Here is an 11,794-nt window from a genome sequence, read left to right as displayed (position 1 = left end):
ATTTCTTCAGAGCAGGGGCTCACAGTGGACAGTTGGGGGGGGTGGAAGAACGATCAACCCTGCAAATGTTGCCCACAAAGGGCCTGGGGCAGAAGGAGGTGAAGGAGAAAGGCTTCCTGGAGGGGTATTTCAAGTGCAGTCTTGGAGGAGGAGGATTTGGCCGTGTGCAGAGTGGGATGGCGGGCTTTCCAGGCAGAGGCTCTGAAAGAAGCCAGGCTCCAGGCCAGCTTGGGCAGCAGCTGTTTAGGTAACTGTGCACTGGGCTGCCCCAGGTACAGTGAGCATTGGTGGGACGGCTGTCAGGAGAAAATGGGGACCCGGGGTAAGCACATCTGGGTAGCGGTGGATTAAACACTGTTGAACAGATCTCTTTTGCAGGACTTGTCAGAGCTTTTAACCTGCTAACGTGCCCGGGGAGCCTCACGGTGTATTTGGGATCTGTGTGCCAGGCTGCCATGCCAGCTCAGGAACAGGGGAGGCAGGAGAGCTGATGAGGTTAGAGAGAATGCAAGGGCTTCTGAAGGCCGGGCCTTTTGCCTTGGGGAAGAGGGCTCAGGAGGAGGCGGATCAGAAGGTGATTAACTGAGGGATTTAGACTCAGGGAGCCTGGGGCATACGGTGTGGATGACTACGGCAAGACATCTCCTCTTCCCTCTGGCCGCAAGGCCGCTCTGGGAGAGAGAAACCAGAGCCCGCAAGGAAGAAGTTGGCAGAAATAGGCAGGGAAGGCGGGGCGACCCTTGAGTCCAAGTTAGGGTTAAAGGCCTGTGGCACATGTGCTTGGGTTCAAATCCCCCCCACCTGGGCGTGTCTGCCAGAATCTCTCTGTGGCTTGTTTTTCTTTTTAAAAAAGTTTTATTTTTATTGATTCCCCCCTTCCCATTGTCTGCTCTCTGTGTCCATTCGCTGTTCATTCTTCTGTGTCCACTTGTCTTCTCTTTAGGTGGCTCTGGGAACTGATCCTGGGACCTTCTGGAGTGGGAGAGAGGTGCTCAATCTCTCATGCCCCCTCAGCAACCTGGTCTGCTGCGTCTCTTATTGTCTCTCCTGTGTCTTTTTGTTGCGTCATCTTGCTACACCAGCTTGCCGCACAGGCCAGCACTCTTGCGCTGGCCGGCTTTACCTTCACCAGGAAGCCCCATGACTCGAACCGTGGACCTCCTATATGGTAGACAGGAGCCCAACTGCTTGAGCCACAGCCGCTCAGCTTTAACATCTATAAAACACGCATACAGAGCGCAACTGAACCCCTCAACAAGTTGATAGTGAAATCAGCCAAACGTTTCTGTAAATGTGGTCTGATATGATCACAGTCACTGGGCTTGGGTGAGGTGAGGGAGTCTTCGTTCACGTGCATTCCAGGGTGGCAACCCCAGACCTGCTGAAGCAGAATTCCTGGGTCCCACCCAGGAAGCTCAAGAACCACCGTGCCCTGGCAGCGGCCCCCGGACCCAGGGCCTGCCTGTTCGTACAGATGGGAACTCATCCTGCCAGAGTTCTGATCTCAGCAGGACCTCCGCCGCCTTCAGGGTAAAGCTCTGGAGGGTGAACCCCCTCCCCGGAGGGGGAGTGCAGAACAGCTCGCCGTAAGGCCAGGGAAAAGCCCACTGCTGCCTCCTTCAGCTCCCGCCGGCCAGCCTGCCGACGTTTCTATCCCGACTGCTTATCACTCACCCCAAATAATCTGACTGCACCGGCTCCCCAGCTGCAGTTCTCTTGCAACTGCTTTAACTTAGCAGCCAGGAAAGTGGACTTGGCCCAGTGGCTAGGGCATCCGTCTACCACATGGGAGGTCCGCGGTTCAAACCCCGGGCCTCCTTGACCTGTTTGCAGCTGGCCCATGTGCAGTGCTGATGCGCGCAAGGAGTACCCTGCCACGCAGGCGTGTCCCCCGCGTAGGGGAGCCCCACGCGCAAGGAGTGCACCCATAAGGAGAGCCGCCCAGCGCGAAAGAAAGTGCAGCCTGCCCAGGAATGGCGCCGCACACACGGAGAGCTGACAGAACAAGATGACGCAACAAAAAGAAACACAGATTCCCGTGCCACTGACAACAACATGCAGCAAATAGACACAGAGAACAGACAACCGGGGTGGGGGTGGGGGGGAAGGGTAGAGAAATAAATGAAAAAAAAAAACACACAAAACAACTTAGCAGCCAAGCTCACTCAGCGCCAAGACAAGACCACAGCCACCGTGGCTCCTTCCCAGGCTCGCCACCCCCTCCCGCCCCCGCCCCCCCTCACCCCCACCCCGCTGCCGCCGTGAAGGAAAGGACCCCACATGCAGGCTCTTCTCCGGGGCTGTGTTTTAATGCAGTTATGATCAGCGCTCTTTGCCCCCCAGCCGCCGTCTTTGAATTCCGTGCCTACTAGGCCTGTTTCCGGGGCCCTTCTCTCCTCTGCTTGGAAGACTATTCCGAGAAGGGTCGACTTCAGTCGCGGCAAACGAAGGCCAGTGCTGGGGCAGCGTCCCGGGGCGCGCCATGCGGGTCGGGCCGGACGGGTCACTGCAGCTTCATGCCGCTGCGCCGGCGCGAGTCCTTCCGAGCAATGGGGCTGAAGCTCAGGATCTCCCTGTAGATGTGCTCTGGGGAAGGCAGGGGGGGCTCGAGGTGGGTAAGGGGGCGAGAGACAGCCCCCCAGACGCGGCTTGCGGCCGGCGCCAGTTCAGCAAGAAAGGAAGCCAAGCAGGGGGCACGATCTGCTCAGAGAGAAGGGGCGGGAGGGGATGGCGGGCAGGAGCCCGAGCGAGGGGGGCAGGAGCGGGGCCCCCGGGGGCTTACGCTTCCATTCGTCCACCGTGAGCTTCTCGTGTTCCAGGGAATCGTCGAACGGCTGCTGGGCCACCGTCTCCTCTTCGGGGTCCCGGCAGGATTCAAAGAAAGGGTGGGCCAGGGCCTGAGAGGCGGTCAGGCGCTTGTCCGCGTCCAGTTCCAGCATCTGCTCCAGCAGGTCTGTGGCTGCACGCAACAACAGTCCGTGAGCCTCCGCTCCCCGGGCCAGGGGAACTTGCCCTGGCGCGCGGCCACCGCACACGCCCCACCCCGGGATGGACCCCCAGGCTCACCCTGGCGGCTGGCGCGCGGGAAGAGCTGGGAGAAGTCCTTCTTGGGGCTCTGTGGCAGGGCCTGGATGTAGGATTTGGCCTGGGAGGCAGAAACGCATTGCAGAGCGGCCCAGGTCCCAGGGCACGGAGCAGGGATTTCGGAATCCCCCAGGGGGCAGGGGTGCAGGCTCGGGTCAGAGGCAAAGGTGGAGGAAGGCGAGCGCCCTCGCCGGGGCGGAGGGGTGCTGCGGGGGAGGCACAGGGGACCTCCTTCCCGACGGCCCCCACCCCCCAATCCCGGGCTGGCCACCCCTTGGCCCCGTTGGCCCCTCACCGCTTTGTCGTGCAGCTTCTGCACGAAGTCCGCACCCGGCACCCCCGTCACCTTCAGGATCTGGGTCAGCTGGTCCAGGTCTCGGCAGAGGGTTAAGGCACAGCATCACTCCGCGGGGGGGGCCCTGAGGCTGCCCTGCCCACGGCCCGCGGCCCCCCACCCCCACCGGGCACCCAGGAGGCCGTCCGGGCTCGGACCCATCTAACTACTTTCTGGTTTCGGGGGAGGAAGTTCGGATCCCCGGGAGCCCCCCGGGCACACCAGGCTGGGCTCGGGGACGCCCCCTGACGCACGCTCCTGGTTCCGGAACGTGCCGCCTGCCCAGCGCCAGCCCCCCGGTCGTCTCCGCCTGCTTTCCCCCGCTCCTGGCACCGCGAGCCCCGCAGAGCGGATGCTGTGTCTGCACATCCAAGTGTGCCCAGCGCCAGCACGCGCGGAGCTCAACGCGCGCACGCGGCGCCGAGACGGGAAGGATTTTCTACACGGGTGGCGGGAATAAAGGTGGCTCGCCGGCTCCTTTTGCTTATTGGATTTTAAAATCGGCTCTGTGATGGACATGGATCATTTTGGCAATTAGAAAAAAAAAAAAGAGTTCTTTAAACCCAGTGTCTGTTGGAGGAAGGACCCCCTGGAGGGAGCCTGGCTTTTCCAGGAAAGGATACAGTCTTTCCCCTTGAACAGCGTCTTCCCGGTCAGCATCTCGGCCATGATACAGCCAACAGACCAGATGTCCACTGCGGGGGCGGGGGGGGGGGACAGTGTCACCTCGACCATCACACCGAGGCCGGGTGCCATGGTGACAAGGTGGCCTCCGGGCAGCCACCAGGGGAGGGCCCAGCCCACGCCCCGGGCGCTGACCACTGACCCGTCTGGTTATAGTGCATCCAGCTGAGGATCACCTCGGGGGCCCGGTACCAGCGGGTCACCACGTAGCCGGTCATCTTGGCGTCGGCGGGCCGCGCCAGCCCGAAATCCAGGATCTACAGCTCAGGGCGCACGGGGTGGGGAGAGGAGCTCGCTGAGGAGAGGAGGCTCCCGTGGGGGGGTCCCCCCGGGGACAGGCTGCCCCTGCCCGCCGCCCACTCACCTTCAGCTCACAGTCCTCGTTCACCGCCAGGTTTCCCGGCTTCAGGTCCTGGGGGGAGGGCAAGCGCGGGGCTGGGAGGCGGGGGCCGCGCGGCCCCCTCCCTCCCTGGGCTCCTCCTCGGGTGGTGAAATGAGCTGCCCGTCCAGCTCCGAGCTGCTCCTGGTCCTCGGGGCCTGAAGCCCGCGGCTCGGGGCCCACCTGGCCGGCAGCCTTTCCCCTCAGGCTCCCCCCGGCGTCCCCCCGCTCCTGAGGACGGCCCCCCCCTCCCTTTCCCCACTCCCGGGTGCCAGGGGACCCCTCCAGAGTGGGGCACGGCGGGGAGCACTCACCCTGTGGATGACCCCGGCTGAGTGGATGTACTGCAGGGAGAGAAGGCGGAGGGTGACTCGGGCACCCCAGTTCCAGCCCGCCGGGGCACCTGCCCCACCGCCCGCCCCACCGGGCACGAGGTGCCAACCCCCGCGCACACGCGCACCTTGAGGCCCTTGAGCATCTGGTACACCAGGTACTGGACCTTGTCCTCGCTGAACTCCATCCCCATGATCTTCTGCAGGTCGGTGGGCATGAAGGGCATCACCAGGTAGCTGGAAGGCACCAGGGCTTCTGGCCGCCGTCCCAGCCCCACCCGGGCCGGAGGCTGAGCCTCCAGCAGGGGAGGGAGGCAGGGCTGCAGACCGCAGAGGAGGGCTCTGCACAGAGAGCCGGCCCGCCGGCCCCCCTCCCCACCAGCCCCCTGCCGGGCCCCCCCCCCACCGGCCCCCCGCCTGGCGGCCCAGTGGGCAGGGCTCGGGCCGAGCGTGGACACCGGAGCACGCCCGGGAGACCCAGACGGCACTTCAAAGGCTGCCCTCCCCGTGGCCCTCTCCACGCCCCAGAGAGAGCCCGCAGCTGCCGGGCAGAAACAGCTGCGGTAGTTTCTTGGGTTTCTCTCCAAATCTTCCCCCAGAGAGCCACGCCCGGCCGGGAGGGCCCAGCGGGCCGACAGAATGTCTGTCCTTCCGAGAAGGAAACGATAGAACCTCCAGGAAGGCAGGAGGGGGAAGGAGGAGGCGCCGACCACGGGACGGCAGGACAGGCTGATGAGGTCAGCACCTGTCGCTGGTACGCACCCAACAGTAAGAGCAAAGGTCGGAACAATAAAGAGTCAAGGTTAGAAAAAGAGCTGGAAAGCAAACCTGAGATGCGGCGGAGGCCTGGCACAGCTCCCGCGGGGACCCCGCTCCAGCCACAGGCCTCGCCACGTTTCCCGCCTTCCCGTGGCCCCTGGGTCCTCCTCCTGGGCCGACAAACTAGCTGGCCTTCCCCTGTCCTAGAACCGCCTTCCCCGGCTCGGCTTCTTCAAGCAGCCACCCCTTCCCTGTCCCCCACCAAACTTCCGAACGGGGAGTCCCCGCGCTCGACCCCACTTCCCCAGCCCCTTTCCCCTTTCCCCTACAACCCGGGGTTCTAGTAGCTCCCACCCCATCACGAAGCTGCTCGATCAAGGTCACCGCGGACCCCAGCAGACGCGCCCTCAGCTCCCTCCCTCCCGCTTTGATCTTTCGCCAAGTCTGACACTCCCTTAAAAACGCTCTGCCGATTTCCCCCTTTCTCTGATCCCACGTTTTCACCTTCTCTTTCAAAGATTTATTTATTTCTCGCCCCCTTGTTGTTTGCACTCACTGTCTGTCCACCTTTTTTTTTTTTTTAGGAGGCACCAGGAACGGAACCCGGGGCCTCCCAGATGGCAGGGAGGCGCCTAATCACTTGAGCCCCCTCTGCCCCATGTTTCCATCTCCTTCGTCTGCTTCCCCCTTCCCTTTAATGCTGATCGGATAATGAAGCTTAATCGGCATTATCCGATCACGATCTACACCTGCCTGTGCCTGGGCCTCAACCACCCCCCTGGGTGGTCATTTCTGCCCAAGCCCACCTGTCTCATGCAGCCCCTCCTCTCCTGAGCTCCAGATTTATTTGCAATTTCTGATAAAACGCTTGACTGTTCCCCGGCTCTTCAAAAGCAGAGTTCGTTATTTTTCTCCCCAGATCGGTTCTTCCTCAACCTTGGTTCTTCCTCGACCTTGGTTCTTCCTCGACCTTGGTTCTTCCTCAACCTTGGTTCTTCCTCGACCTTGGTTCTTCCTCGACCTTGCATCCCAAGCAGGAGCCTGGGCCCTCCCCCTTCAGCCTGGACCACCTCCCCGGCCCCTGCCTGCGGATGGACCAACACCCTTCACTCCTGCCTGCCTAACGGCCGGCATCCCAGCCCCTCCTTTAGAGCCAGGTCCAGGCCACCAGCACTGGCCTCCTGGCTCTCCCTCCACCTCGAGGGTGGCTCCCTGCTCTTTTCTCACTGCTCCAGAGAGCCTTCCAGAAACCCAGTCTGACCACAGCAACTCCCTCTCCAAACCTCCCTGGCCTCGAGCCGCCTGTAGGATCAAGTCCAGCCCCTTTGCTTAACCAAACCAGCCGCCGGTCTCCACTGAGGGCACCCAACTCCTCAGTGTCGTCCAAATGGCCTCGCCCCATGCAGTTCCTTCCAGCTGGGACGCCTTGGGCCCCTTCTACCTGGCGCCAAGCTTCTACTCAGCCTTCAGGGCCGAGTGCAAAGTCTGCCTCCTCTGGGAAGCCCCCCAAGGCCGCACACAGCCCCCAGAGCCCTGCCCATACCTACAGCACCGACCACACTGTTGTCACTGCCCCGTGAGGAACGTGCCCTCCATCCCGGCCGAGGGGCTGGGCTCAGGACTGGTCCACTCTAAATTCCCCGTGCTCGGCCCGGCCCCCGACAGTACAGGAAAGAAGGCAGCTCCGAGTCACTGCAGTGCTAACCAAAGGACCTGCCGCCGCATCTGAAACAGGGCACGTGCACACACGCCACCCACCTTCCCAAAGGTCCCTAAACTTTACGCCCGGCGCTGCACAAGCAAAACCGTGAATTTAGCAACCAAATTTTTGGGTCTGTGTAACAAATACCTCATCAGCCAGAGGCAGCTAAGGCTTCCTGGCCCTTGCTTCATGCCCACAGCACCCCCGAGTCCAGGCCCACGCCTGGACACCCGGTGAACAGCCAGGTGGGTTGACGCACGCTCCGTGGGGACGGGCAGAAATGTCCACGTGACACTAAGGCTGGGGAATGGGCCACGCGGCGTTGCAGGCAGCTCTGGGCCAGGCAAGGACCCCATCGAGCCCTCCTACCTGCTCCTGCCCGCCCTTCTCTCCACCCTTGGCCAAAGCAATCTCTCCCCAGAGAATCACATTGACTCAGGGTGTGCCAGGGCAGGAAGCCCCCAGCCCCAGAAGAGAGACCCTCTTCCCGCCCCCAGCCTGCTCCGGAGTGGCAAAGGAGACCTGCAAATGCCCCAGGGCCCGACTCACAAGTCCTGGAAGTTGCGTAGAGAGGAGGCTGGGGTGAAGACATCCAGGAGCCCGATGACCTGGGGAGAAGGTCGCCAGTGAGGGCCGGGCAGCCCCTGCTCTGTCCTCCTCTCTGAGGGCACCCGGCACGCACAGGACCACCCACCCTTTCCGAGCCGATCCAAGAGGGATCCCCCCAGCAGGCGGGGAGCTCGCGGCAAACAGGGATGGCGAGTCAGGTGGGGAGGGGGGTGGGGGCACCCCTGTGCTCCCCAAGCCTGGAGCTCAGGGCGAGCAGCACGAGCCCACCCTCGTAAGGGTGGGAACGGGGGCCCCAGCCCGGAGGCTGCCTGGCCTGACCTTGGGGTCTCTAGCCCCATCCAGCCCTTCCTGCCTCCAGGGTTGATCCAAGGTCATGCCTGGCTGGAGGGCACAAGAAGAGTCGGCTGGAGAGGGAGGGGGCGTAAAATGGGCACAACCTTTGGAAATCGTTATTTTAAGTGTCTGCCCTCCAACCTCGGTGTGCTGGGACGAAGCCGGGTTGCCGGGCCCAGTGCTTGCTCACTGGGTTTCCAATGAGCTGTTCATATCGGACGGGACAGTCAGGCTGTGCACTTCAGGCCTGGAGCCCCTGCTGCCGAGGTTCAAATCCCAGGTCTGCCACTAACTTAGCCACATAACCCGAGAGTTTTACTGGGCCCCGGTTGCCCCGTCTGTGACAGAGGGGTCAGAGCATTCATCTCACGCAGTATTGTGAGGATCAAACTAATTCATTTGGCCAAAACTCTTTAGAACAGTGGCTGGCACATAGTAGGTGCTGAATAAGTATCCGTCATCATCACCGTCCTTATCATCGGGCTCGGAGGTGGAAAGACCGTTAGCCGGGAGCCCAGTCCCAGCAGAGCACCAGCCCGTGGGCCTAGAACAAAGCACGGAGCTCCTGCGGGCGCCTGTCCCTGCTGGCGAGGAAGGAAGCGGGCCTGTCACCCAGCCCAGGCAGGCGAGCAGGTTACTCGCAAGGGTCAGTGGAGCAGGGAGGGGATCCGGGCGCCTCTGCCCCCGCCCCGAGCTCGCTGAGCTGTCTCGGGTGGTCTCCGGCGCACGCGGAGGAGCCCCTCGGGCCTCCCGGGCCCCCGTGCCCCCCGCCCCCGCCCCGGCCAGCCTACGTTCTCGTGCTGCATGTGTCTGAGCAGCAGCAGCTCCCGGCAGGCGCGCTTGGCGAACATCTCCGACTGGAAGGGGCGGCTCAGCTTCTTGATGGCCACCTTCTCCCCCGATCGCCTGTCGATGGCGCAGCTGCGAGGGGCGCAGGCCTGTCAGCAGGCCCCGGCCTACGCCCCGCCCGGCACCTCCCAGGGGGCTCCCGAAGGCCCTGTGGCCCTCCCCTCGCCCTCTCTTGGAGGACCGACGAGGCCTGGAGCAGATGCTGCTGCCCCCGGGGATGTGGGGGAGCAGGGGGAAGGCGACGGGGGGGAGGGCAGGGAAGGCGGCAGAACGGGAGAGAGGTGCCCTGCACCCGGGTCGGGGCGCGTGAAGGGTGACAGGGGCCAGCCGCGGAGTCTGGCTTTCTATCCCACTGGGTAAGCGCGCGCCCGCTCTGGGGCCTCGGTGTCCCCATCCGTACCAAGGGGGATTGTCCCAGAAGAGCTCTGCGGTCCCTCGTAAACATGAAGTCCTGGAGAACCAGGCCAGTCCTGCTTCAGCCCACCAGGACCCCCCCAGGCGCGGTGTGAACTAAGGAGCTGGCGCCTGGGGCTCCCCGCTCACCTGCCTCCGGGCCACCCAGCCTGCCGCCCCCTCCCAGCTTCCAGGGGCTGCCGCGCCTCGGGGCCCTCGGTCAAGATCGTGGAGACGTGCGGCCCCGAGGGCCCAGCAAGGGACACCCAAGGCCGGCGCAAGACGCAGATGCGGGGCCCAGGCCCGGGCTGGCCCCCGAGGCGGCCCCTGCGCGCCGGGCCCGGGCCCCGCCGCCCCTCCGCCCCGCGCGCCCCGCACAGGCCGGGGGTCTCACCACACGGCGCCATAGGCCCCGTTGCCTACGTGCGTCGGGGACACGTAGGTCTTGGGCAGCTCCCAGGCGGTTTTGTTGACGTCCTGCTTGTAGAAGCCCTTTTTCCGGGTGAGGCTCATCCCGCGCACCCAGTCCGCGAGGCCCCGGCGCGGCGGCTGCATTGGCGGCCGTGCCGGGCTCCCAGCGCCCTGACCCCCGCCCGCGGGCCCCGGCCGTGCCCGCCCCGCGCCGCCCGCTCCTCCCCCGCGCGGGGGCGGGGACACGGGCCCGCGACGCGTCCCACCTGCCGGCGCGCCCAGGTGCGCGGGGCGCGGCCGCGCCTGCCCTCGGCCGGAGAGGCCCGGGTTCCCGCCCCTCCCGGGGAGTGGGTGGCCTCGGAGCAGGGGGCGAGCCAGGGGCGGCAGGTGCGGGTCCCCTCGAACGGAGCGGGGGCTGCGCTGCGGGCGCCGGGTGTTTCCAGGCCCCGTGCTGGGGTGCGGGTGCAGCCGGCGGGGGCCCGGGATTGGGAAGGAGGGACTGCCCGCTCCCCAGCGGCCTCTGCAGGAAGAGCACCCCGGGGGGATGCTGACTGCAACTTAGACAAATAAAGACAAGCAAAAAAACACCGCTTCATGTTAGGGAAATTTTCAAACATATACAAAGGTAGACGGAATGGCCCAGGCCTGCTCACGTTGGAACGTGCATGGGAGCCTCCTGGAAATTTTATTAAAATGCAGACTCTTTAGAGGCCGAGTGGGCATCACCATCCCAGAATCCTCGGGATTGGGGAATGAACTATGGGCTAGAGCGCGCTACTGGGGTATTCCACTGTCGACTTACTGGGATTCTAACAACAGGAAGAAAGGATCTCATGGATGTGGAGGCGGTGGCCACTGGAGGTGCTGGGGGCAGGCAGAGGAAAACAGGTGTAATACGGGGGCATTTTCAGGACTTGGGAGTGTCCTGAATGACATTGCAATGGCAGCTACAGGCCACAGGTTATCTTACCATAACCTGTGTGGGAGAGTGTCAACTACAATGTAAACTCTAGTCCATGCTTCGTGGCAAGGCTCCAAAATGTGTTCCTCAGTTGCAATCGGTCTACCATGCCAGTGAAGGATGCGGTTAATGGGGGCAAATGGGCACCGTGTGGGGAGCAGGACACATGGGAATCCCCTATATTTTTTATGTAACATTTGTGTAATCTAAATATATAATTTTTTAATTAAAAAATATTTTAAACTGCAGATTCTGCTTCAGTAGATTTGGGGTGGCACCGACATCCTGTGTTTCTAAGGCGCTCCGGGGTCAGAGGGCACTGCACCACACTTGACCAGCCACCCAGAGCACCAGACAGCCTGGAAGGCCATTTCTGCGTCGGGGAGTGTGGGCAGAGACTGTCTTTTTTTTTTTTTTTTTTAAAGATTTATTTATTTATTTAATTTCCCCCCCTCCCCTGGTTGTCTGTTCTTGGTGTCTATTTGCTGCGTCTTGTTTCTTGTCCGCTTCTGTTGTCGTCAGCGGCTCGGGAAGTGTGGGCGGCGCCATTCCTGGGCAGGCTGCTCTTTCTTTTCACCCTGGGCGGCTCTCCTCACGGGCGCACTCCTTGCGCGTGGGGCTCCCCCATGTGGGGGACACCCCTGCGTGGCACGGCACTCCTTGCGCGCATCAGCACTGCGCATGGCCAGCTCCACACGGGTCAAGGAGGCCCGGGGTTTGAACCGCGGACCTCCCATATGGTAGACGGACGCCCTAACCACTGGGCCAAAGTCCGTTTCCCAAGAGACTCTGTCTTGAATAACGCTGGCCCAGAGCAGGAAATCAGTAAATGCGTGGAGAATGAATGGAAGAGTCAGCCCATTAGAAATGAAAGAAATATTTAATAACTACATGTGTTTGTCATGTGCCAGTCATTATTCTAAATGTTTTACATACGTAGCTCACTTAATCCTGGTAAGAGGCCTGAGTCAGCCCCATGATTAGCCTCATTTTAGAGATGAGG

General features: G+C 62.6%; 1 protein-coding gene across 3 annotated transcripts; it reads right to left on the bottom strand.

The window, feature by feature from the left end:
- Window positions 1–2,281: 2,281 nt before the first annotated feature.
- MAPK13 (mitogen-activated protein kinase 13) lies at window positions 2,282–10,012 on the bottom strand. 3 transcript variants are annotated; one of them, XM_023588726.3, is made up of 13 exons: window positions 9,814–10,012; window positions 9,427–9,477; window positions 8,969–9,098; window positions 7,824–7,882; window positions 4,942–5,050; window positions 4,796–4,825; window positions 4,467–4,514; window positions 4,245–4,359; window positions 4,042–4,113; window positions 3,380–3,459; window positions 3,067–3,145; window positions 2,783–2,959; window positions 2,282–2,586 (listed from the first exon to the last, which is right to left on the bottom strand). In XM_023588726.3, exons 1-13 carry the CDS (start codon window positions 9,972–9,974, stop codon window positions 2,504–2,506), a joined length of 1,194 nt encoding a protein of 397 aa, XP_023444494.1. In that variant the 5' UTR covers window positions 9,975–10,012; the 3' UTR covers window positions 2,282–2,503. The 3 variants fall into 3 exon arrangements, with proteins under 3 accessions (XP_023444494.1, XP_023444495.1, XP_004458389.1); XM_023588727.3 differs by having other exon boundaries at window positions 9,427–9,496; window positions 9,814–9,943; XM_004458332.4 differs by lacking the exon at window positions 9,427–9,477.
- Between the last annotated feature and the right edge of the window lie 1,782 nt (window positions 10,013–11,794).

The sequence above is a fragment of the Dasypus novemcinctus genome, chromosome 11 (assembly GCF_030445035.2).
Source record: "Dasypus novemcinctus isolate mDasNov1 chromosome 11, mDasNov1.1.hap2, whole genome shotgun sequence".
Classification (NCBI taxonomy): domain Eukaryota; kingdom Metazoa; phylum Chordata; class Mammalia; order Cingulata; family Dasypodidae; genus Dasypus; species Dasypus novemcinctus.
Note: the sequence above shows the minus strand (reverse complement) of the source record. Positions and strands in the feature narration are given on the sequence as shown.